Source organism: Sinocyclocheilus grahami, unplaced genomic scaffold, assembly GCF_001515645.1.
Source record: "Sinocyclocheilus grahami isolate Dianchi unplaced genomic scaffold, SAMN03320097.WGS_v1.1 scaffold295.1, whole genome shotgun sequence".
Classification (NCBI taxonomy): Eukaryota; Metazoa; Chordata; class Actinopteri; order Cypriniformes; family Cyprinidae; genus Sinocyclocheilus; species Sinocyclocheilus grahami.
Window position 1 is genome coordinate 918938 of NW_015505474.1, and position 26355 is coordinate 945292.

Genomic DNA, 26355 nt, shown 5'->3' on the forward strand with positions numbered 1-26355 from the left:
GCTGTTATCATCTGTAAATGTGTTGTGAAACTACAGAACAACAAATGTAGGTATACAAATAGGGCTCTTAAAAGTTCCCAAATGTAAATGAATTGTAAGTGATACTACTAATATGCTTATAGTTATATAAACAGAATAGCTGGCCCAAAAATAAAAATACCATAATTTCTCCCCCTCATGTCTCTCCAAAACGTTATGACATTTTCCTCCGTGAAACACAAGAATCAAGGGGTGGTGATTCTGACTGTCAAGCTCCAAAAAGCACATAACAGTAGTTGATTTGTGATTTGTGTGCATTATTCCAAGTCTTCTGAATTCATGTGATTGTGAAAAACAGACCGTAAATGAAGTTATATTCACTTATACAGCCATGTTCCGTTCGTAACTGATGTTCATGACAAATCATTTGTTTTGTTTAAGTGTAGCAAAGTGCACTTTACAGCATATAAGGAGAAGAAGAACCTGCTCACAAACTGCATTGGTTCTTGCGTCTGGTCTACTGGGGAATTATGGGTAGGGTCTTAGTGTCTAGAGACTAATGTGTGTAACTACAGGGAGGAAACTCTGACCTTGCCTGTTACTACAAAAATGTACAGAATCAGAAATGGTTCTTACATTTGCTGAATTGATCCATCAAAATTAACATGGGTTTTAGGTGCAGGGACCAAATTATCAATGCGGTTAGGACCAAAGAAACATTTAGTCCATTTATTATAAAGCATATTATAAAGCATGCTTGAGAACTGGAAAGGCACTATATAAATAAAATGTATTATAACTTATTATTATTATCACAGCAACTGAGTAAAATAACTGGACTAGAGAACAAAATATACAGTTCCACTGAAATGGAAGCAGTTTTGTTTTTCAATGCTTAAAGTTCTGGGGCCTCCCCTTGTATGCTGCACGCACTAAAACACAAACATTACAGCATTTCCACTTTAGTGTTACCAATAAATAAATTACTTGAACATTAGTGTAGTATTTGTTTCTGCAAGGATTTGGACTAACAGGTGAGGTCAGGGTTTCATCCCTGTAGTTACACACATTAGTCTCTGGACACTAAGACCCTACCCATAATCCCCCAGTAGACCCACCTACTCAGGACAATATAAAGTCCAGGTCTGACAGCACAAAGACACCAAAGCTCAGCACAGGAGCATCCTGAACATCTCTACACAGTGAGACAACATGGACACAAGAGCCTCCCTCTCCATTCTGCTGCTGCTCTTTGGCGTCTCACAGGCGTCTCCTCTCGTGGTAAGATCCAGTCTAGTGTCTCCCTTAAATGATCAATGTTCCTCAAATGAGTCGTTTTAAACATCTCTGTTTCTGCCACCAGAAGGAACGTTTTGAAGGAGTGTTTGTGTCAGAGCCGGAAAGTGTGGACATCACTACAAGGATTTTGGAGTCCAATAACGGTCAGACACCTTGTAGATTTCTGTAAAGCCATCAATGGGTTTCACAAAATAGTGGTAAAATGTGGTCAAGATGTATAAATATGTTATTTTATTAGTATGGTTCTCTTTAATACAGGATCTTCTGAAGTCTTGATTGAAGGAGATCTGGTGTTTCCCAAAACCAGAAATGCTCTCTCCTGTTTTAACAACAACTGTTTCTGGAAGAAAAACTCTGACAACATAGTGGAGGTCCCTTACACAGTGAGCAGGGAATACTGTGAGTGAATCTCCTTCATTCATTGAGCATATCTATCATTTGTGTAGATCTAATTGTAAACCCTTTTTATTTGCAGCTTCTTATGAGAAATCAGTGATTGCGAACGCCATGTCCACCTTTCGCTCCAAAACCTGCATTCGCTTTGTGGCCAGATCAACTCAGACCGACTATATCAGTATTGAGAACAAAGATGGGTGAGAACAATCATACAAAACCAAAAACATTTACCTGACCTTAGTCCAAAACATTGATTATATTTAACCCCATGATTTCCTCTCTGCTCTCAGGTGCTTTTCTTCTTATGGTAGAACTGGTGGCAAACAGGTGGTCTCCCTCAGAAGGAATGACTGTGTGTATCACGGCCTCGTTCAGCATGAGCTCCTTCATGCCCTGGGCTTCTACCACGAGCAAACCAGGAGCGATCGCGACAAGTACGTCATGATCAACTGGGAGAACATCTCTCCTGATATGGCCCAAAACTTCCAGAAACAAAACACCAACAACCAAAACACTCCATATAACAATCATACAAAACCAAAAACATTTACCTGACCTTAGTCCAAAACATTGATTATATTTAACCCCATGATTTCCTCTCTGCTCTCAGGTGCTTTTCTTCTTATGGTAGAACTGGTGGCAAACAGGTGGTCTCCCTCAGAAGGAATGACTGTGTGTATCACGGCCTCGTTCAGCATGAGCTCAATCATGCCCTGGGCTTCTACCACGAGCAAACCAGGAGCGATCGCGACAAGTATGTCATGATCAACTGGGAGAACATCTCTCCTGATATGGCCCAAAACTTCCAGAAACAAAACACCAACAACCAAAACACTCCATACGACTACGGCTCCATCATGCACTATGGAAAAACTACCTTCTCAATCCAACCTGGCCTGGAAACCATCACACCCATTCCTGATGAGACAGTGGAAATTGGACAGAGCCAGGGAATGTCCAACACCGACATCCTGAGGGTCAACAAGCTGTATGGATGCTGAAGATGAGGAATAATTAAATATGTATCATGTGTCTGTAGATGAGTAGTGATGATGGTTTACTTTCTGGTGGTGTTCAAGTTCTGAAATGTGTGATTGTGGTGGGAAAAATAAAGTTAATCAAAGTGCATAACACTTTATATTGTTTGCCGTTTTTATTAATAAGGTAAAGGTGTTTATTTTGCAATAATACGTGACCACGTATGACTGGTTACCACCCAAGTTTTTTATCAAAGCGAACTTAAGCCTCAGGACTTTTTTATTAGAAAGCTCATGTGTAAGATGCTGTTTTCTGGTAAGTACATGCACTCTTTGTCTCATTGTCTCTGGTCAATAGTTTGCATGGTTTTATGTTAAATGGACATGAAATATTGATTTGATTCATTATGTCAGTGTAAAATCATGCCTGAATTAAAGTATAAAAATCATATTTGACACAAACTCTAAAATGTAAAGTACAAAAAAAAAAAATAATTACGAAAATATGCAAACGAAATGTTTTCGTGTTGACCCCATTTAACTAAAAGCTATTTTATGGTTCGACCTTGGCGATAAAGAAATCACACCCCTCATCACAATGGTATGACCAGCATCGGACTTACGAATCACTGTTAGCACAGAGGGGTGATCTTTTTTTTAAACTTCCACGTAAGCAGTGACACGAGCAAATATTTGGCTCTACGAACATTTCGTGACATTGTACTGTGTGAATTTGTCAAAATAATACTTTTAAATGTATATTTTGCGTGACCATACCAACACAGCACCCCTCTAACCCCCCGCGCTCCCCTGTAATGGACCGATCCATTGTCTTTTCAGTTGTTCTTCCGCGCATGCGCAGCAGCCTCTTGCCATCCGGGAGGGTTTTTGTGTCGCTTTCGGACCTGCCATTGTCTTGCTTTGTTCTTGGGTTCAAAAAGCCGTTTTTTATCTGCATTCATTTCGGTAAGTCCTTCATTTGTTTTATATACCTATAATGAGCGTATACAGCTTAATCTTGAGTTGTTGCAAACCCGTGGTTTTAAAGGATGGCCGTTTTTAGGCTCACGTTTGTGATCAGCTGTGTTAAGTTAAATCATGATGGCGGAGCTCGCGACATGATGGCTATTAAATGAAAACAATATAATGTTTTGTCCTTTCTGTTTCTTTATTTGATGTCTGTTAATTATTATTTCGTTTGAATTTGAAATAACTATATATAGGGATAATAGGTGGTTTTTAAATTAGATTCGGACTGGTTAGGCCTCATATTAGCCGGTTAGCTTTAGCGCGAGACCGGCGCGTGAGTTGCAGCTCAGACCTATAGAACTCATACTTTTATGCAGCAATATATCTGTATACAATAATGAATTCATTTTATATTAATGACACTAACTTGTCTAGTTTTTTTTTAGGAGGCTACGTGACTCGTGGTTACACTCTGGATTAATACAGGTTTAACTGGGTCTAATTAAACCAGTTTATTAAAAGTTTAAGTCGTTTATTAAATTTTAAAGGGGTTATTTTGCACCTTTTCTATTAGGATTACTGCTGGTTTTGTTGGGTTGGGAAATGTCATGCCCCATCTGCAGTTTCTTTGTGCTCTTCAGTGAAATGAATCTGAACACAGATATGTTCAGTAATATTTTCTTTAATTTTGTCTTGTCTTAGGTGTCTTTTATGAATAATCAAAAGCAGCAAAAGCCAACGCTTACCGGCCAGCGTTTTAAAACTCGCAAAAGAGGTGAGTAGTCTAAGGAACACTTGAAAACAGTGTTTTAAAGTGGTGCCTCCCATTTATAACTTTCTCTTGTTTCCTCGCAGATGAAAAGGAGAGATTTGACCCTACTCAGTTTCAAGAAAGTATTGTTCAAGGCTTGAACCAAACTGGCACAGATTTGGAAGCGGTTGCAAAGTTCCTCGATGCCTCTGGCGCCAAGCTCGACTACCGCCGGTATGCTGAGACCCTCTTCGACATCCTGGTGGCTGGAGGAATGCTGGGTAAGCAGCCGTCTGCAGCTCTGGCAGTGGGCTGCTATTTAGTCTTTTATTTATTTTTTTAAATTTTACTAAATATTTTTGCTAATTTATATAAATGTGTGTTTTTTTTAAATTGACATTGTATTAATTTTACTAAATGTTTATAAAAGTACATCTAAATTTTTTTTTTTTTTAAATATTTTCACTAATATTTATATGGAAATGTGTATCTACAATCTGTGTTTTAATTTCATTTGACTAAATATTTTTCACTGAATGTTTTTAGATGTACTCTATATTTAAATTTAAAGTTTATTTTTACAAATTATGTTCTACTCATTTTATGGGAGTCAAATATTTACATTTTATATATTTTAATAACTTTTACTAAATACTTTTTACTAACATTTAAATGGTGTACATGCAATTTTTTTAAACAAATTTTCAACTAATGTAATTTGTCATATCTACAATTGTTTTCCAATATGTATACATGGTGTACATCTAAAAAAAAAAATTCTAAATATTTGTACTATCATATCTACAATTTATAGAATTATTTACTTTAAGTATTTCTACTAATATAATTATAACAAGTACATTTAAAGTTTTTACTAAATATTTTTTAATCACTACAATTTATTCATTTTTATTTACTTTTAATAAATATTTTTACTAATATATTTATATATAAGGTGTACATCTACATTTTTTTTTTTTTACTAAATATTTTCTACTAACATCTATTTATAAATAAAATGTCTACAGTTTGTTTTTGCTAAATATTTCTTATTTTACTAGTATTTTTATAATATTGCAGGACTCGCTTGACATTGAAACGTGCTTTTGGTCTGTCCAATATTTAATGTCATGAGACAAAGGTTATTATCAGGGCAAACTTTTAAGGACTTGTTTTATAAGATGGACCCAGAAAAACTTTTGCAATTTCTTTCAAAGGTAAATTTAAAGTATCTTTTATAGAAATTTGTGCAATACTTTTTATATATATATATATACATATATATAAAATAAATTGTATTTATTTATTGTATTTTGTATTGTTTTCTACTATATTTCTAATGTATAATATTTGCCATGAAATAGCCTGTGAAGCTGATGTGGCAATAAACTTAAATTAGACTGAAGAGTATTTTTATATAAGATGTATGTGTGTGTAATTTTACTTTTATTATTTTTAATTTTTCCGTCCCGCAGCCCCAGGAGGGACTCTATCTGATGACATGACCCGTACTGAGTACTGCCTCTTCACGGCAAGTGAAGACCTGGAGACCATGCAGGCTTACGCTCAGGTATTTACAATTATATGCTACCTGACCGGGAAATTGTTTCCCGGAAAAATTGTTGTTTTGGAGCTTGTTCTGAATTAATATCGCTGTGACGGGTGTAATTTGTTTTTACCGGCTTCCTCCTTGCATGTCTCAACATGTTCGCCTTGTGTGTAGGTTTTTAACAAGCTGATCAGGCGTTACAAGTACCTGGAGAAAGGGTTTGAAGAGGAGATCAAGAAGGTAAGCAAAGTTGTTGAACTAAGGATAACACCATATTTGTTAGTCAAACAAAGTGTCTCGTTGTGCATCTGGAAAGTATCGTCTTTTTTCTTTTCTTTTTTCACAGCTGCTGCTGTTTCTAAAAGGGTTCACAGAGTCCGAGAGGAATAAATTGGCCATGCTTACCGGAATCCTGCTGGCCAATGGCAATATATCAGCCTCCATCCTGAACAGCCTCTTTAATGAGAACTTGGTCAAGGAAGGTAATGACAGACCTGTTTAATGGCGCTAGACTAGCAGTGGCACTTAGAGTGAAGAATGTGTAACTAAGTTGTCATCTGGGTTTTATTGCAGGTGTCTCTGCTGCCTTCGCTGTGAAACTGTTCAAATCTTGGATCAACGAAAAAGACATCAACTCAGTTGCTGCTAGCCTGCGTAAAGTTGGCATGGACAACAGGCTGATGGTATATATTGTACATGGGATGCAACACACAAAATCCCAAAAGTGTCCAAAATATAGCTTAGTTGGAGTAATATATAAGTTATGTAAAAATCTATGAATAAAACGGTAAAGGTTTAGTGTGTGAATAATACTTTGATTATATGTAATTAAAACTATAAAATAATCAGAAGTAAAATAACTAAACATGATCTTTGAATGTTTTGGTAAATAATCTGTAAACGGTTTAATAACATTATTATTTGGCAATAATTCATAAAAATATGAATATAAATGAATAAAAATTAAGTTGAGTTACTAAACTAAACCTGAAATTTAAAAACAAAATAAAAGCCATATAAGAATACAACAGCTTCACAACAACTTCACAGCAATTGACAAAAGCACATTACTTGAGTAAACTTAACTTAACAAAATCTGAAATTTTACAATTTTGTTTGCAGCCTCAAAAGATGTTGAACTTTTCTTATGCCACATTAATCTCATGCCAATAGTTTTTTTTCTTGCTGATGTTAATGTAACCTCTTTTGCGCAAAACAGGAGCTGTTCCCTGCCAACAAGCGTAGCTGTGAACACTTTTCAAAATATTTCACCGACGCTGGGCTGAAGGAGCTCTCGGACTTTGCTCGCAACCAGCAGTCCATTGGAGCACGCAAAGAGCTTCAGAAAGAACTGCAAGAGCAGATGTTGCGCGGCGAGACCCTCAAAGACGTGAGTCTCTGCCTTGTCCATCTCTGGCCATTTTAATTTTTAAAGCACTTTTAAAATTCTATAGTGAAGTTCATTTTCACATCTTTATTTAAAAATAAGAATGTTTTGAATCATCCATCGTTTGGCTTTGAAGGTTTACTGTGCCTGTATTTGTTTAATTTTTGTCTTGCTTGCTCCCCAGATCATTGCCTACGTTCGTGAAGAGATGAAGAAAACGAGCATCTCTGAGCAGACAATGATCGGCATCGTGTGGACCAGTGTCATGAGCTCCGTCGAGTGGAATAAAAAGGAGGAGCTCGTCACAGAGCAAGCCATCAAACTCTTGAAGGTATCTATGATGCTTCTGGAAGATTTAATGATCTGCAATACTTCCTTTAATCAAATTACCGGTAGTAATCTGTTTTGCTAACTCTTTGCAGCAATACAGCCCACTGCTGAAGGCCTTCACCTCCCAGGGCCTGTCTGAGCTCACCCTCCTGCTGAAGATCCAGGAGTACTGCTACGACAATATCCACTTCATGAAGGCCTTCCAGAAGATCGTGGTGCTTCTTTACAAAGGTGTGTCTTCAATAGCTGATCTTTTCAAAACTATGCACTTAAGCCCAAGGCTTGGCACACTGTGGTATGTTTTGTACAAAAAATGTTACCTAGCCTGTGCAGCGCTGTGCATAGGTTATGGCTGGTTAAAGTGTTTTGAAGAGGTTTTTTTTTTCTTGCCTCTAGCTGATGTTTTGAGCGAGGAGGTTATTTTGAAGTGGTACACAGAATCCCACGTGGCCAAAGGAAAGAGCGTCTTCCTTGAGCAGATGAAGAAGTTCGTAGAATGGCTGAAGAATGCCGAAGAGGGTAAGCGGGTTTTTTTTTTGTTTTTCTCTGAAACTTTCAGGTTAAAATAGTTCATCTAATGATATTTTTTGTTCCTTTCAGAGTCCGAATCCGAGGAAGAGGAGGGAGACTAAAACACCATGTCAGCAGAATGTTTTGTTACAGAAGTGCTCGTCTTTCTAAAAAATTTTGGCTTTTTTTTTTATTTTTATTCTACCTCCTGTTTTTCAAACCATAACATTTAGATGTCATTTAAGGGCTTTATAACAAATGATTAGTTTTAACAGATTTTTCTAATATTAAGGTTTACACTTAAAATAGCACAAACGTTGTGGTCAACCTTTGTAATTATTTACTCACTCAAGGAACTTTTAAGTGTTGACACAGTTTGGACATCTTAAATTATTGTTATAGTGATTCCTTTATGAATTGACATTCCATTGAATTAGATCAGGCTGCCTTGTTTGCTTTTAAGATACCCTTTTCTATATGGTATTGATGCCTTCATGCCCTGTCATGATCAGTGTCCACAAAGGGAAAAAATGGTCTCCTTGTCTCATCATGATGTTATTGCCAAAGGGTTAAGTTCTTCTCCCATAACATCCATCAGTGTTCTGTTCCCTGCCTATGAAACTGTACAGTGCTGAGAACAAATTGCAGATCACCCTGTAAAGACCCTTAAATGACTCCCTCTTCTATGTATCTTCATCCTATTTGTCACCAATTTCTTTAATCTGAATAACTAATTGACTTTTTTTAAAGAAATAAAGACCTAGAAGCATATACATTGTGATTCTTGCCTTATTTTCTGTTTAGCATGCTGGTTTTTGAGTAATTGCATAATCAGATTTCAGTCCACCATTTTAAAATTGCATGCAGTATGTGGCTTCCTCTAGGGGGCACCTCAAAACCAAAGATGGAGCTCATTCAGAACATTTTCCAAAAATCATTTTATGGTTTGAAAAAGTCACGAGTACAGATGTTTTTCTTGTACAAAAATACTTGCTCATTAAATAGCAGCTCATTTGATGCTTGGCATGTGCAAAGGACCACTTTTAGAAGAGCGGACAATTCAAGTATTAGAATACGACAGGCTAGTGTTTAAAGGGTTACTCCACCCCAAAATGAGAATTTTGTCAATCAATCGTTCAAATCAAAGCGTAAATACACGTAGACAACGTATCCTTGAGTCGCGGCTGACACAGAAGAGTGTACGCTGCTTGCGTTCAGCGCATATTCTCCAAAATGGCGCTACGGTGATGCAAGACACAGAGGAGACAAATCGTTGAATAAAGTCATTTTTTTCTTTGCGTACAAAAAGTATTCTCGTCGCTTCATAACATTACGGTTGAACCACTGATGGCAGATGGACTATTCTGACGATGTCTTTCATACTTTTACTTGGCAGTGAATGTGATCGTCACAAGCCTCCCGGATTTTATCCAAAATATCTTAAATTGTGTTCTGAAGACGAACGAAGCTTTTACGGGTTTGGAACTTGGTAATTTTTGTTTGTATGTTTGGTAATTGATTAATGACAAAATTTTCACTTTGGGGTGGAGTATTCGTTTAAGATGTTTTGAAGGTAGGCCATATTGTTGGTATAATGCATTGTTAAAAAAAAATATTTACAAAAGCCTTACAATATTTCCAGTACATTATGTGGTAGTTCCATTGCACCTTTTTTTTCACATCTGTATTGATAAAACGTGTTTTCATTGCAAGCAAGAGTCATTCTGCACAGTCTGCAGATTCGGACAAACCTACAAGCTGAAGTTTTGATTTGTGCAAGACACGCAGGTAAACATTTTGGATAGAAACGACTGGTTGGTCGACATCGACATCTTGATGCTTTCACTGAAATAATGCTACCTTTAAGCGTTCATGTCAAAGATGAGGTATCTGAAAATAAATTGTAATCAGTAAATGTTAGGCTCAAAATTGTCATTCCTATTAATGTAAACAATATAACAAAAGGTTCAGCAGTTGATGTTTCAGTAGTGTACTTGAGCTTAGCGCATGCTACAAGACAGAAGCTTGCTGATCTTTCCCCTTGACCTTTGTCAACTTAAAATGTGCCAACTTGTGGGACACATTCTGGAACACTTTCTGAAACCAAATTGGCCTTTATTAAGTCATGCACACTTTAAAATGCAAGACAGCTGCAATTAGCAATAGCCAGTGAAATTCCCAGATGAAACTTCCATCTACTAATTTCTCAGAAGACCACTTTTTGCTTCCATTTGGTGCAAATCAGTGGACAAAAAAATCATGTTGACATCACGAATCAATATAGTAATATATATAGTACAATAAAGTATATATAGTAATATATATTGTCAATATAATATAAGAGATACAATTGCATACTATAAAGTTGTGGAAAATGATTGCATAATTGATGCATCAAGTCTGCACTCTAACATTGACGACAACAAGTCTTGAAATGCATGCAATGCAACAAGCTTCTGCCTTGACGTAGGCACTCGTGAGTTGAACTTGTGCTCAAATGGCCTTCCTTCGTGCAATTTCAGTGAAATATACAATTTGGCATTTTATGATTAAGAAGCACAAGCATCAATGTACCTTTTTTCCTGAGCCTGCACTGGTGAGCACTACTACTTAGTCTACACAACATTATCTCACCAAAGCAGTAAAGAAAGACCAAAAGTATTTAGAGTAGCATTTGAGACAAGGCTACAGAACAATTGGGGTAAGGGTCATAACCCAGGGCTCGTGTTAGGGATCATGTACCTTGACCAACACCAGTTCCCGAGACATGAAAGATTATGCTCTCATTATGAAATACTTCCACCTATAGCATTCAGTCATGTGCCACTTGAACTTTCTAATAAATATTTAGCATGCTTTGCCCAACCCAAATTATCATGCTTAGGTTAGAATCTTGTTTACAGTCTCCTGAGAGCCGTGTAGGGATTGTGGTCCTGGCATAGATGTGGAGACATGAGGGAGGGGATGAGATTTTTACCCACCGTTGTACTGACAGCGACCACTGCAAACCGCAAGGTTTCAATTACCATCATGTGACGTGCAGGAGGCAGACACAAGACTGTTTTTTAAGGCGAGGGATGGTGTAGCTTACTATATCTGATACTGAAATAGCCTCCCACCAGGTGCAACTTTACACATATTCTCCGGTTACATTAACCAAAACACAGTTGATAAGGTGGACACACATGCAGAAAAAGTGCAGATTCGTCTCTTTCATGTTGCTCGTTTTGTCTGTCCTCAGAGATTAAACAATAAAAAAAAAATAAAAAAAATGTTTTGTCTCTGTGCAAGGCAATGTCTCTTTACATGTAAACATTCAGAAGTTGAGAGCTCGTATGTAGCAGCGGTCAGTTGGGAGAACTTCTGCTGTCACGCAGTTGTGTGCTTTTCCCCGTCTCTAAGCTGCAGAAGTACATGATAATTGAAAGGTATTAGAATTCACACCCGCACAACAATCTGTTTACAATTCTATGCTAAATACGTAGGATTGCATTATTGCAGTTGAACACTTAAGAGGACAATTCAGGAAAAGGTAGTTGCAAGGCACTTCTGGCAAGTAATAGGAAGTTTTGGCATGCAAATACATTACCAAATATGTCACAATTTCTGGCAATCCAACCTTCACAGAATCAACAGGTGGCAGTTGATAGTTGACCACCTTCAAGGACTCACCATTTTCCTTTGGTTACTCAAGCAGAAGGTACAGATGGGTCGGACTGGGGGAGTTTTGAGGTTGGTGTTGCTTTGTAAGATGTTGTGATATTTCAGACACGGTTGCCCATCCCTGCAGTCCTCCCCTAGCAGAAGTACATTGGCCAAGTGTGAAATGTAGCTTGATGCCAATCGCAGGGTCTCGATTTTTGACAACTTCCTGTCGGCCGGCTCCGTGGGGACCAGGGTACGCAGAGCTGTGAAGGCAGTGTTGACGCTGTGTGTGCGGTCTCGCTCCCGAGCGTTAGCTGCCTGACGTTGTTTGCTCACCCCTGCAAGTCTACGACCCCCTCTGCGTCTCCCCGCCTCCCTGTGGCCCTGCATGGGGCTCCCAGCTCCGGTGGATTTCTCCGAGCTTTCGCTGCCACTGTCGAGCTCATCAGGGTCGGAGGGCAAGCTCAGGGTATCGTGTGCAGGATGCTCGTGTTCCTCTGTGGTGGACTTCATGGCGTGCAGAGACAGACTGGTTGTTGTTGGTAGTCCATATTGTAGATGCTGGCTGCCCATGGTGCTTTAAGCTGAGTGAAAATAGCAGCCGGGGGCTATAGCATTCAGTCATGTGCCACTTGAACTCTCTAATAAATATTTAGCATGCTTTGCCCAACCCAAATTATCATGCTGAGGTTAGAATCTTGTTTACAGTCTCCTGAGAGCCGTGTAGGGATTGTGGTCCTGGCATAGATGTGGAGACATGAGGGAGGGGATGAGATTTTTACCCACCGTTGTACTGACAGCGACCACTGCAAACCGCAAGGTTTCAATTACCATCATGTGACGTGCAGGAGGCAGACACAAGACTGTTTTTTAAGGCGAGGGATGGTGTAGCTTACTATATCTGATACTGAAATAGCCTCCCACCAGGTGCAACTTTACACATATTCTCCGGTTACATTAACCAAAACACAGTTGATAAAGTGAACACACATGCAGAAAAAGTGCAGATTCGTCTCTCTCTTTGTTGCTTGTTTTGTCTGTCCTCAAGAGATGGAAAAAAAAAAAAAAAGTTTTGTCTCTGTGCAAGGCAATGTCTCATTACATGTAAACATTCAGAAGTTGAGTAGCGGACAGTCGGGAGAACTTCTGCTGTCACCCAGTTGTGTGCTTTTCCACATCTCTAAGCTGCAGAAGTACATGATAATTGAAAGGTATTAGAATTCACACCCGCACAACAATCTGTTTACAATTCTATGCTAAATACGTAGGATTGCATTATTGCAGTTGAACACTTAAGAGGACAATTCAGGAAAAGGTAGTTGCAAGGCACTTCTGGCAAGTAATAGGAAGTTTTGGCATGCAAATACATTACCAAATATGTCACAATTTCTGGCAATCCAACCTTCACAGAATCAACAGGTGGCAGTTGATAGTTGACCACCTTCAAGGACTCACCATTTTCCTCTGGTTACTCAAGCAGAAGGTGCAGATGGGTCGAACCGGTGGAGATTTGAGGTTGTGGTTGCTTTGTAAGATGTTATGATATTTCAGACATGGTTGCCCGTCCATGCAGTCCTCCCCTAGCAGAAGCACGTTGGCCAAGTGTGAAATGTAGCTCGATGCCAATCGCAGGGTCTCGATTTTTGACAGCTTCCTGTCGGCCGGCTCTGTGGGGATAAGGGTACGCAGAGCCGTGAAGGCAGTGTTGACACTATGTGTGCGGTCTCGCTCCCGAGCATTAGCTGCCTGACGTTGTTTGCTCACCCCTGCAAGTCTACGACCCCCTCTGCGTCTCCCCGCCTCCCTGTGGCCCTGCATGGGGCTCCCAGCTCCGGTGGATTTCTCCGAGCTTTCGCTGCCACTGTCGAGCTCATCAGGGTCGGAGGGCAAGCTCAGGGTATCGTGTGCAGGATGCTCGTGTTCCTCTGTGGTGGACTTCATGGCGTGCAGAGACAGACTGGTTGTTGTTGGTAGTCCATATTGTAGATGCTGGCTGCCCATGGTGCTTTAAGCTGAGTGAAAATAGCAGCCGGGGGGCAGCTGCGTCTGATCCGGTATCCAGAGATCTTCCGTGGCCCCGTAGCACTTCAGCATGCCATTTCTTGAATGACTGTTCCCTTTCTGGATTTGTCTGCCACCATGTGGCTGTGGAAAAGGATGGACAGGTGGAGCTGTGGGGGGCCACCTGTCATGCCCCAAAGAAGGAGGACGTTTGAAGATATATAAATAAGTGCACGCACCAACACACGTATAGGGATTTTGGTAGGGTTTTTTTCACCTTTGGCCTGAAATATTTGGGTACCGGGTCCTGTGGGTGACCTTGTGCAGGTCAACAGGAAGCCAGAACGGTGATCTAATCTACCTTCTCTGAGAAGACCCACCTCTGTTTTTGTCCCTTCATTCTGGTCCATTCATCCCTCGCCCCCTGATATTGTTTGCTCAACATTTCACGTTCTCTATGGCTTATACATTTCTTTGTATGTTATAGAATTTGTATGCAATAGTTAAGCAACCTTGTTCTGTTTGACCCAGCGCTAAATTCAGCTCAGAAAATTTTACAGACAGAGACTGTTGTCGTTGTCTGTAAAATCTGTATCACATGGGCTGTGGGTCACTCCAGGTCCAACAGTTGTGATTTTACTACACACAGGGGGCAGTGTTTCAAATCTGACAGAATGTAATTCAGAACACCTGTTTGACATGCTAGCAATGGGGATAACTGTGAAGAGTTCTTGGAAAAGGTTTTATTCAAATCAAGGCCTCAAAATCAATTTGTTCTAGGTAACAGCAATCATTTGCTTGTAGGTGTAGCTACTCAACATTAGTGTTCTGACGTTTTCTAAAAGGAAAGCTACTTTGCCGGAAGTTTTAACATCCACACCAACACCACAAGAACCATGTAAGTGATATTCAAACCAGAGAAAGTATTTTCTCCAGTAACTTAAGTTAATGTTAGCATTTAGCTCACAATAGCAGCACTGTATAAGAGTGCTCTCTTGTAAGTCAACCTGTTTTTCTCTAATGCCCTGTCTGACTGAACAGCCCAGGTGTGTTCCTGTTTGTCACATTCACGTACTGTGGGCCATCTTTAGAGGCAGTAAAAATATAGTGTTCACCATACCTGTATTACATAGCTACTTTGTTTGTATGGTAGTTTAGACAGTGGTTTTGAACTTTTTGGTTTATTTATTAAGTTTAGTTACACTCTGTTGTGAAAATAAATAAATAAAAAATTGCTTGATGAATTTTATCTTTAGTCAGATTCTATGATTTACTTGGACTCGGCTCATATTTTTCAGTATTCACCACTAGATGCCAGTAGCACACCACTGGAGACTGTTGCTCCAGCTTTTTAAGGCAAGAAGCACAAGCAAAGTCTAAGAATTGACAAGAATATAAGTGAACTAATTAGGCATGAAAACAAAAATAGGTTTCAATGCACTGTTGCCATATTAGAGGTTCCAGTATGGAAATCATTTTATGAACAATCAAATCTTGATGTGTGGAACATGTCAGTGCTTCATTTAAACCTAAATTGCAATTGACTGCCTTTCAGCCATTTTGTAAATTTGTCCAAATGAATTATTCTTTAAAATTCACATGACAGCTCTTCACTAATTTGTTTAACCCTTTAGCTCTTCCAGAAGACCTAAATTACTGGCATTCCCGAAGTTCATGCGTGGATGTTAGCACATGTGCTGCATCCACAATGAGCTGCCGGTGGCCCAAACATACGCTCCAACGGGTTTGTTGTTTATCCTGACAGCATCGCCTCTAATGTTTAAGAGTGCCTGCTGAGATGCAAAACAAAGATACGTCATTATAATCCTCCGAGAGTTTGCTTGGTACTTAAATTTGCAGGTGAAGGCTCCTAGTAAGTTGCTGGCTTATAGCTATGGCTTCCTGGATACCTGCCTTTGTGGAAGCAAGCGGAGCATGAAACAGTTCATATTTTCATTGAACGGTTTTGCAGCTCCAAGTTTACATGGACAGTATGACAGTTTACAATCCACTTCCAGTTGAACGAAGTTGAGTGTCAATTAGCATTTTAAAGGCCTAATTTCCTGTGGAGCAAGATTATAAAGCTCTGTGCACACCTTTTAAGCACCTGTTTTAAAACACTGTTGAAAAGAGTATGATTAGATTCCCAAATTAGAACGCTTTCAAAGCCCCAACGAAAACTGTACAGTCTCTGGCAGTTTTCTCTCTCGGGATTTGGATTGCTCTTAAATACAGGTTGCCATAGAAAGGACACCCCGTCCACCCACATAGATTCGCACACTTTAAAAGTAACTCATATATTTTGAAACCATGCCATAAAACAATCTAAGTGCTAAGGGCAATTGCAAATCATGTCTGTGAGATGCTGCATGGTCTATTGCACAAAAGCACAAAGAGACCATTAGCATCTTGTTATGCAGTACATTTTTCATGTCCTCATCATACATTGTCTTAATCTATTACATTTAATTTTAAATTCACACTTTTTGAAGATGCAAACCATATTACTAACAAATTAAGTGAACAAAGGGGGTGAATTGTAAAGATGTAAATACTCTGGTTTGAATGCATGTTGCCATTTTTACTAGCTGGGCTAAGTAATTGTGCTACGCTAAGTTCTAAAAGCTTCTAAAACCCAACAACCTTCTCCAACATGTTAGCCTTTTGTACATTGGTGGATGAAGTACTCAAATCAAGTAGGCTACTTGAGTAAAAGTACAGATACGTATGATAAAATATTACTTCAGTAAAAGTATGAACACTCCTTTTCTATTGTACCTGAGTGAAAGTACAAAAGTAGTTTATTATTTAAATTAAAAAACACTGATTGATGAATGTTTATTTTGTCATTTTATATAGGCTACTTGTATAATTAGATTTTTATATTATATATTTTATATAATCCTACTGATCCAAATACCTGGGTTTTTATCAAAATAACAACTATATGGAGTTAAAGGTCCCCTGAAATGTCAACACTGTGTTGACGTCGTTTTAACTGAAACAGGAAGACGGGGCGGGACATATCAAGCAGCCCTGCCCCTTTTTAAAATAGCTAATAGCGTTTGTTTATATCACAGCTTGGGCTAGAGCCGTTCAGAGTCGTTGAGCTCCTTAAAGCCGCATTTGACAGGGTATGCCAGCCACAATCTCATCCATATTGCTATCAAATATACCATTCTGTGTAGAATTCAAATAGCTCCCATACATTTTGTGGTCTGCGCCGACTCACGCGTGTGGTGCGGTGGTTAGCGTGACACAGCGCGAAACCAGACTTCTTTTTTTTTCCTCAATGGAAAGCATATTTACACTGTTGAATTGTTCCCTGTCCCTTATATAGTGCACTACGTGCCATTCACTGTACAGAAAATAATCATTCTGTGGACAAGTGATCGATTTCAGCCGCGGCTTCAGCATCTATTTTATAGTGTAGGGTGCGGGCGCTTTGGATTCTAGAGAGCATTTGATTGGACAGAAAGTTTGATGAGAAGCTGAAGTACGATGTGACGTCAAAAAAATCGTTGAGCTGTTTTGGCGAAAGTGACGAACTGCAAGCTTTGAGTGCTTATATCTTTTAAATGCAGACTCGCGCGTGTGGTGCGGTGGTTAGCGTGACACAGCGCGAAACCAGACTTCTTTTTTTTTCCTCAATGGAAAGCATATTTACACTGTTGAATTGTTCCCTGTCCCTTATATAGTGCACTACGTGCCATTCACTGTACAGAAAATACTCATTCTGTGGACAAGTGATCGATTTCAGCCGCGGCTTCAGCATCTATTTTATAGTGTAGGGTGCGGGCGCTTTGGATTCTAGAGAGCATTTGATTGGACAGAAAGTTTGATGAGAAGCTGAAGTACGATGTGACGTCAAAAAAATCGTTGAGCTGTTTTGGCGAAAGTGACAACTGCAAGCTTTGAGTGCTTATATCTTTTAAATGCAAATTTTGTCACTGTTTTGGAGCTCACCGCCTTATAGATAACCTTAAGACTAACATATTGATACTAACACCCAAAAAAAATTTAATTTTGATTTCATGGGGACTTTAAGATACATTTTTGTTGTTTCTATGGACTACGTTGACAAGAGTGATCTAGAAGTATTCACAGGTTCATTGAAAACAATCAGTTAATTCATGAATCAGATGCCACTTTTGCATCTCGGAGCACGTGATGATTTGTTCATTTTAAAATAAGGAGTAATGATATCGTTATGAGATGTATTTGGAATGTAGTAAAGTAAAAGTTACTCAAAATAAAACTACTCTAGTAAAGTACAGATCCTTGTTACTGTCCACTACTGCTTTTGTATAATCCATTAAAGTACAAAAAAAAACAACAAAAAAATGGTCCTTAAAATAGTAAAGGAAGTAATGACAGATTGTGATGTAGATCTGAAAATATGAAAATGGATTGTGAAGGGAAAAAAAAAGTAGTGCAGGAATTTGTTTTATCCATCAGTTGTTGATTGGAGAAGTACAGATCCTTGTTACTGTCCACTACTGCTTTTGTATAATCCATTAAAGTACAAAAAAAACAACAAAAAAATGGTCCTTAAAATAGTAAAGGAAGTAATGACAGATTGTGATGTAGATCTGAAAATATGAAAATGGATTGTGAAGGGGAAAAAAAAGTAGTGCAGGAATTTGTTTTATCCATCAGTTGTTGATTGGAGGGAGGTATTTGGCTAAATGCAAGATTGAAGTCAGTTATAAAAAGAATTTAAGCCAACTAAATAATTGGAGATGTCTAGCATAAGTTACCAGAGAAAAGTCTGCCATTTCAGCAGAAGATTGAGCCATTTTGATGAAAAATGACGAGCTCAAAATAAAATAAATTAAACTCATACATGGATGAATCAATTCTGTGATGTTTTGTGGTTGTAATTTTGTTTGTGTCACTCTAAAGGTATAGAGATCAAAAGCAACTGCATAACAGGAAAAACCCATTAAACAGAACAAAAGACTGGAATGGAAGAGACGGAGTAGGAGACCATATAATAAGGTAAAAAAAAAAGTATGACATTCCAGCCCAGATGAGAGAGACACTTCATGCTTTCATTTCTCCTGCTCGGCTGGAGAACCTTATGAGGGTCTCTCTCTAGTGCCCTTGCTGACCATTAAAAGCAACTAATTGGAGCCCAGAGACAGAGAGCTCCGAGGGCTACAGAAACCTCTCAAAGAAAAGAGTTCCCAGAGAAGATCTCTACAAGGAAAAAAAGTAAATACTACTGCAGTTTTGGACCACAGTCCACCATGTACTTTCTCGCTACTCAAACTCAAGGGAGAAAAACAAAAAAGAGAGGGGAAAAGTCTGACTTCTGTCTGGTGATGGGTTTCTAGGATGTATGGTTTTCTCGGAGTCATCATTCTTGAGAGATTTGAACTATGGCCAGAAAACTGCTCTCCTTCTTTTCCCTTTTCTTCTCTAATCTCCTGTGTGGTGGTCTTACGAGCATGGACTACAGCATTTCAGTTTTAGCAGATTTGTCCACATACATTTGTAGCTACATGAACAGCCTCTTAATGGGATCTCTGACTAGCATACAGTGACATTAAGAAGCGATTTCATTTACCTTCCTGAATGAACTGTTCATTCAGGAATAATGTACTGTTAGCTGGTCATTAACGCTAACCCAGACAGAGTGATCAGGACCTTGGCATGAAGCAGACTGCTCTTGTATCACAGGGGTTTATTCTCCACTAATGAGTGGCTAACCGCTGGCTACACAACTACTTATAACTACAAACAGATAAATACATGGTCAGGTAACTAATTTAACTCGTTCAGATAAGCTAATTTACAACATTTATAGTTATTCATTTAGCAAACACTTTTTTTAATTATTATTCAAAGCATCTTTGAGGAAAACAACCTACACAATACCTTGTTTAATTTAAGGCTTGTGCTAATCTACAATCCAAGCTAACATATTTATTGACAAAGTAACATGACTTAATCCGCTTTAAATTTTTCCTCATCCAGCTCTTTGTGTTTCTTACCATTTTCTTGTTCTTCCAACTTTGTTGAAACTGTTTCCTCTGCAGCCTAACCGCTTTGAATATAAGCTGCTAACTGAATAGAAAAATGCGTTGCTGATCAGTAAAATATCTTGCCTCATGACTCATGTCAAGTTCAAATAATAGATCAAATTAAGCTCGTCATCTTTCAATATGACCTCTAGATGTGATTAGAGCGAGTATCTAGCATTTACTGGACAATCCCCAACAGGTTTAATTATAACACATGGAGTGAGAATCACAGCTTGACAAAAATATGTTAGAAAGCGGTCAGCATCCTCCTCGGCATAGTTAACACATCTCAATGTGCTAAATAACAACACTGACTGAGGTAAGAATGCAAATATATGGCTTAATCTTCCTTTGTGGCCCCATATGTTTAAAGAGACCTTGAGACCTGATTGTTAAAGCAATCATGAGAGGTAATGCGTTATGATACAGAGTGAAGCTTATTAACTAACCCCTTTGACTCTTGTTACATGACTGTAATGTACAGACTCTCATATCATATTTCTGTTTATAAATGGCTGCAGCTGCAGTATCATAAAAGACACTGGTGTTCAATAATTAATAAATGCATATAATACAAATATATTACATTAGCCTATAACTACGCTATTATTTTAATTATTTAATAAGCATAAACCAGAGAAACACAGTAGCATATTTGCACTGAGATTATGTGCATGATTCATGCACATGACTGATTAATCACAAATAAGATGCATACCCAAAGGATATATAAAAAACTGAAGACTTTATAACTATAAATTCCTTTCTCAAGGTCACATTATAATGAGACAATTCCAAGATCTAAAGGACAGACTGTCAGCAATCTGTTGAGTATTAACTGAAAAAAAAAGTATTAAATGTTTAATTAATTGGGTCAAGACTTCATAAAAAGTTAATTTATCTCATGGAGAAATGGAGTCCACTTCAAAATCAAAAGAAAAAACTAATATTATACACCAATAGAAAGAAGGCTATTTTTAGGACCATTAAAGGGATAGTTCACCCGAAAATAAATTCTGTCATCACTTACTCACCCTCAAGTTTTTCCAAACCTGTATGAGTTTCTTTCTTCTGCTATACACAAAAGAAGATATTTTGAAGAATGTTGGGATTCTTGGTAACCAAACAGTTGCTGGTAGCCACTGACTTCCATATATGAGGAAAAAATACTATTGAGGTCAATACCTACCAGCAACTATGGGGTTACCAATGTTCTTCAAAATATCTTCTTTTGTGTCCAAAAAAAAAAAAAAAGAAGAAACATATTTGGAACAAGAGTAAATGATTCATTTTTCCCTCCATTGTAACATTTTCATGAATATTAAGCAAATAGTATCCTAAAAATTCATTAATGCCTCCCAGAACCATTGGTTTTACCAATGTTATTAAAAATATATTTTTTTGTGCCAAAAAAAAAAAAAAAAAGAAGAAACATATTTGGAACAAGAGTAAATGATTCATTTTTCCCTCCATTGTAACATTTTCATGAATATTAAGCAAATAGTATCCTAAAAATTCATTAATGTTATCAATAAATAAGTAAATAAATGAAATAAAAAATAATGAATGAATGAATATTATATATATATATATAATTTATTTATTATTATTATATTTCATTATATAAACTAAATTTCAAGCAGAAATACTACCACATTTCTTTTTCATTATTTAAATCATTTATTTATTTTATTTTATTTTGCAGTGCATGCTTACAATGTAAAACTTGTATGGGTATAATATAATCAACAGAATTTGTGTATGCGTGTGTGTGTGTGTATATATATATATGTGTGTCTTTTTTTTTTTGACAAACATTTCTTGGTTTGAGATATTCACACTCTGACCGTTTGTTTATTCTGTAATGCAACAAACAATGCAATCACTAACATAATAATAGCCTACAACTCTGCCAGCGTTTCCATCTGTGTTGATATTTATGTAGGCTATGTGAGACACAAAAGAATTGCTGACTTTGACAGACTTTGCATATGTTGCTTGTTTATTTGGCGCCCGCTCAAATTAATATTTTACTGCCAGGGCCGTTTGTCAGTAATCGACTGGTCTTGATGAAGTCTAAAGTATTACGATTCAAATCCAGGTTGCCGTTCCCCCCAACCCTTATCCTCGTGTTCCTATTCCCAATCTGTGGAAGTTCACACCACCTGCGGCGGTAATCTACAACCTGCGCCTGACAGTGAGATGATGAAATTCGTTGTCATACTGTTTTAGCAGGAGGTACGAGACCGGAAGCTACGCCTCTCTGTGAAAACACACACACTCTCTCAGCCACACACACATTGGTAAGGCGCTTACTTGTGAACTTGTTGAATGATCTTACCTCGCAGGATTCTTGATGTCTTTAATTGAAGAGTTATCTGAAAATCCCATATGACTTTACGCAATACTTCAGAAAAGTCGAAAGCCCTGCACGATGACAGGCAGACCTTAAAGAGGCAGTTCACTTACAATTCTTTCATCATTTACTCCTCCTAATCCACCTTAACTTAAAGGTGAACGTGCTTTATTTTAAACGTAAGAGCGGGCGCGCAAAGGCCTTTTTGTATGGTGAATGTGCAACACTTCCGGTGTCATTGCCTTCCAGTTATTTTAGCTGTACTAAAACCATTCGTTTAGGACAGTGATTCCCAACCCTGGTCCTTGAGGCACCCCAACACTGCACATTTTGCATGTCTCCTTTCTCTGACACACCAATTTCAGGTCTTGGAGTCTCTACTAATGAGCTGATGACCTGAATCAGGTGTCTTTGATTAAGGAGACATGCAAAACATGCAGTGTTGGGGTGCCTCCAGGACCAGGGTTGGGAACCACTGGTTTAGGTGATTGATATTGCAAACTGGTATTTAATTTGGCGTCATATTATTTGAAGTTATGATCATAACCACAACACTACTTGTAGCGTAGATTGTTTTACTGTTTACTGCACTTTATTATTCTTCAAGTTAACCATCTCACATGTTCACAGAAAATCAGGTTAGATGACATTGAATTTTATACAGATGATAACGAGGCTGTGAGGGATAGATAGACTTATAGTTTTTGCAATGTTGTGTGCAGCATAAAGGTATTATATATCAATTTTCACAACTCGCAACTTTCAAAACTGTTTTGTGGAGTTTTTATCTACTGAATTTTTTTGGAAAGATATGTTTAATCAGCTTACTAAAATCGGTAGGATGTTAAACAACCATATCCGCTGAACACATTGTATTTCTATTCCTCACAGTCTCGTTATATTCCTGTCGGAAATGATGATGCTACATTGACTAAAGTCTATAATAACGATCACTATTTTCCAGGCAATTACAATGAATGGGGATGGAGGCTAAAAGGATGCAAAAGTGCCATTAAAGTGGTCCACAAGGTTCAAAAGTTTGGGGATTGTAAGATTGTTTTGAGGTCAAATGGTAATATTATCCTCTTAAGACACGAGAAACGTTTTTTTTCCATGTCTTTACATTGTTTAGAGCATTAAAAAAATAGTAAAAAAAAAAAACCGTTCATAAGTTATGCTATGTCCTCGGTAGAGGACATCGGGACTCAAAAAAAAAAAAAAAACCCTTAATTGAACATGCATAGGCAAAAACAATAGATTTTTTAAACCACCAATAAATTTTTTTTTTATCAAACTTTGTATAAAGATGATTCTCAACTATGTTATAACAGAATGATTTGATATACCATATTTCTTTCTGCAAAATGTGTGTAAAATGGCCATAAACGGGTTTTCTCATTCTATACACTGTATCTATAAACTAAATCTAATTTGCATATGAATGTGTTTTTGGGGCAACATGTAATGAAAAAAGAAATGTAATAATGGGAGTCATATCTGACAATTTTCATAATATATATTTAATAGAATATTGAAACATAATTTCTTTCCCTATTCATTTGTCATGTCTCCCAAAATGCTAATAAACATGCTTTTAATCCCAGTGTCCTCATATGAGAACATGTATGAAATCAACATCCTGTTTTGTAACAGTCATATTTTGATTTGAAACCCCATAACATTTTCCTGAGATGTTGATTTATGACAGACAGTTTAAAAATGAGACAGATTTAAATGATAATTACAAAATATGATCATATTTCCATAAGAGTGTCACTAAATTAATATCAGACATATTTGAAGACCAAGGAGAGGGAGTGGTGATGGTGAAACATCCAAACATTTAGTATCTCTGAAAAGCCCTGAATGTGCTCTGTACAGGACATCCAGACTTCAAACTGTGGCATGTATAGTCTCAGAGAAATACACCAAAATATAATGTCCTCATATGAGGTCACAGGGTCTCAGGAGGTGGAGTATTATTAAAATTTAAAATCACTGTTTTCTATCTGAATATGTAATTTATTCCTGTGATGCAAAGCTGAATTTTCAGCATCATTACTCCAGTCAGAAATTCAGAATGAGTCAGAAATCATTCTAAAATGCTGATTTGCTGATCAAGAAACATTTATTATTATCAGTGTGAAAACAGTTGTGGTGTTTAATTTTTATTTTTTATTTTTGTGGAAACAGTGATACTTTTTTTTTTTTTTTTTAGGATTATTATTATTATTTATTAATTTATGCAGATTTATTAAAATTAATGAATTTATGAATAGAAAGTCAAGAAGCAATTTAATGTTTTCTTGCAGAATAAACATCTTGCAAAAAACTCCAAACTTTTGAACTGTGTGTGTGCATTTTATAATTATTCATAATAAATCAAACACTAATTGGCCTCCTCATAACCCTTTCAAACTAGTGATGAACAGTTTATTGTCCTCTGCGAGCTCTTAAATGTTTACCGTCCTTTTCTCTTTATTTTTGCGCACCACAAGTAATCGTATGCGAACAGCTGGATTATTAGCTATGCATGAGAGGAACTATCTGTGGCTGACTCATTAATGGCCGCCATCAATGGCCGTTAATTAGTTCAGATGCTTGTTTGTGTTGTCACCGAGGTGTCTGTTTATATTTGCCAAGCGATCTGCGGTAAAACTGCAGCCACTGCACGCTCCGCCAGGCGTGACACAAACAGCATGTTTACGTGGTGTTTTTTTTAACATTCCAGTCACATTAAAGGGGACGTCCTCAGAGAAACAGAGTGCAGCTGGGTTTCAGACTACGTCGTTGGAGGAATAATGGCAAAGGATGCTAAATTGTCTGTGCCTTGGCTTGAATACCAAGAGAGATCGTTTTTCTGTCAAACTTGACTTTAAACTACAGCGAGTTACAAATACAATCTGGCCTAAGGAATCAGAGGTCATTTAGAGGTGAAGTGTGTGATTTTTGCCACTACCGTGCATCCCTAAAATGAATTGCAAAAATATTTAGATGATATGGAGATAATGTGAGTGGATGTTAGAATTAAGCCAAAAGAGCCAAAACATGTAAAATACACTCATTTATTTTGTTTGGAATCATTTTCACAAATATAGTAACGATTGAAGAGCGTGAAAAAAATGGCATATTATACCTTATACATAAATTAATATCTTCAGATATGATATTTACAGTGTAACCCTGTAAGGTTAAAATATGGGCCCCGTGTCCTCAGTGCATCAATGACACCTGATGATGTCATTTCCTCATCCTGTCTGGACAGGAAGCTGTTAAAAAAAAAAGTTAATACTATCTATCTATCCATCTATATACAATCATGGCCAAAAATATTGGGGAGGGAAAACAAAGGCCAAATTCCCTTAATCATCCATCACAATGAGAAAAACCAAAGAATATATTTCTGATATGCAGCAAAAGATCTTCACAAATTAGTGAAGTGGCTTTAAGAAAAGAGCTAGAGCAGTGAAAATTTCCATTTCCACCATCAGGGCAATAATTAAGAATTTCCAATCAACAGAAAATGTTACGAAACTGCCTGGACGAGGACGTGTGTCTATATCGTCCTAATGCACGGTGAGGAGGAGAGGTTGAGTGGCTAAAGACTCTCCAAGGACCACCGCTGGAGAATTGCAGAAAACAGTTGTCTCGGGGTCAGAAAACCTTTAAAAAATTGTCAAACAGCACCACATGTTGTTTGGGAGGGTTTCAAGAAAAATTATCCTAGCTCATCCAAAAACAAACTCCAGCATATTCAGTTATCAGACACGACTGGCTTCTATGGTCAGATGAAACAAAAAAATTAGCTTCTTAGCAGCAAACACTCAAGATGGGTTTGGTGCACAAAGGGATAAAAAGTACCCCATGTGTACAATGAAATATACTGCTGTATTTTTAATGTTGTGGGCCTATATTTCTGCTGGAGGTCCTGGACATCTTGTTTAGACACATGGCATCATGGATTCTATTAAATACCAACAGATAAAAAATCTAAAAGTGACCGACTCTGTTAGAAATCTTATAATGGACCATGTTTGGATCTTCCAACCGTACAGTAATCCAAACACAAACCTCAAAAACAACACAAAAATGGGTTACTGAGCGCAAAACCAAACTTCTGCCATGGCCATTCCAGTCCTCTGACCTGAACCCTACAGAAAATGAGTGTGGTGAACTG

At 37.7% G+C, this 26355-nt stretch overlaps 5 protein-coding genes across 7 annotated transcripts in view; 2 read left to right on the forward strand and 3 right to left on the reverse strand.

The window, feature by feature from the left end:
- The first annotated feature begins 1191 nt into the window (after window positions 1-1191).
- Window positions 1192-2675, forward strand: LOC107600988 (high choriolytic enzyme 1-like). The gene is made up of 5 exons (XM_016292992.1): window positions 1192-1257; window positions 1346-1421; window positions 1537-1677; window positions 1754-1871; window positions 2285-2675. Exons 1-5 carry the CDS (start codon window positions 1192-1194, stop codon window positions 2673-2675), a joined length of 792 nt encoding a protein of 263 aa, XP_016148478.1.
- An 837-nt stretch (window positions 2676-3512) lies between these two features.
- Window positions 3513-8914, forward strand: bzw1a (basic leucine zipper and W2 domains 1a). Of its 3 annotated transcripts, none has more exons than XM_016292991.1 (13): window positions 3513-3617; window positions 4056-4116; window positions 4323-4395; window positions 4476-4652; window positions 5847-5941; window positions 6095-6160; window positions 6267-6402; window positions 6494-6603; window positions 7140-7310; window positions 7492-7638; window positions 7730-7868; window positions 8034-8156; window positions 8238-8914. In XM_016292991.1, exons 3-13 carry the CDS (start codon window positions 4332-4334, stop codon window positions 8267-8269), a joined length of 1260 nt encoding a protein of 419 aa, XP_016148477.1. In that variant the 5' UTR covers window positions 3513-3617; window positions 4056-4116; window positions 4323-4331; the 3' UTR covers window positions 8270-8914. The 3 variants fall into 3 exon arrangements, with proteins under 3 accessions (XP_016148477.1, XP_016148476.1, XP_016148475.1); XM_016292990.1 differs by having other exon boundaries at window positions 4067-4116; XM_016292989.1 differs by lacking the exon at window positions 4056-4116.
- A 1568-nt stretch (window positions 8915-10482) lies between these two features.
- On the reverse strand, window positions 10483-12376 carry LOC107600989 (transcription factor 15-like). The gene is made up of 2 exons (XM_016292993.1): window positions 11820-12376; window positions 10483-11549 (listed from the first exon to the last, which is right to left on the reverse strand). Exons 1-2 carry the CDS (start codon window positions 12363-12365, stop codon window positions 11517-11519), a joined length of 579 nt encoding a protein of 192 aa, XP_016148479.1. The 5' UTR covers window positions 12366-12376; the 3' UTR covers window positions 10483-11516.
- A 539-nt stretch (window positions 12377-12915) lies between these two features.
- On the reverse strand, window positions 12916-13886 carry LOC107600970 (transcription factor 15-like). The gene is made up of 2 exons (XM_016292969.1): window positions 13248-13886; window positions 12916-12977 (listed from the first exon to the last, which is right to left on the reverse strand). Exons 1-2 carry the CDS (start codon window positions 13791-13793, stop codon window positions 12945-12947), a joined length of 579 nt encoding a protein of 192 aa, XP_016148455.1. The 5' UTR covers window positions 13794-13886; the 3' UTR covers window positions 12916-12944.
- An 11370-nt stretch (window positions 13887-25256) lies between these two features.
- LOC107600990 (von Willebrand factor D and EGF domain-containing protein) overlaps window positions 25257-26355 on the reverse strand; it is a 70526-nt gene continuing 69427 nt past the window's right edge. Inside the window, exon 32 of the mRNA XM_016292994.1 lies at window positions 25257-25447. Coding sequence (XP_016148480.1) covers window positions 25427-25447 — 21 coding nt within the window. The 3' untranslated portion in view covers window positions 25257-25426. The remainder of the gene's footprint in view (window positions 25448-26355) is intronic.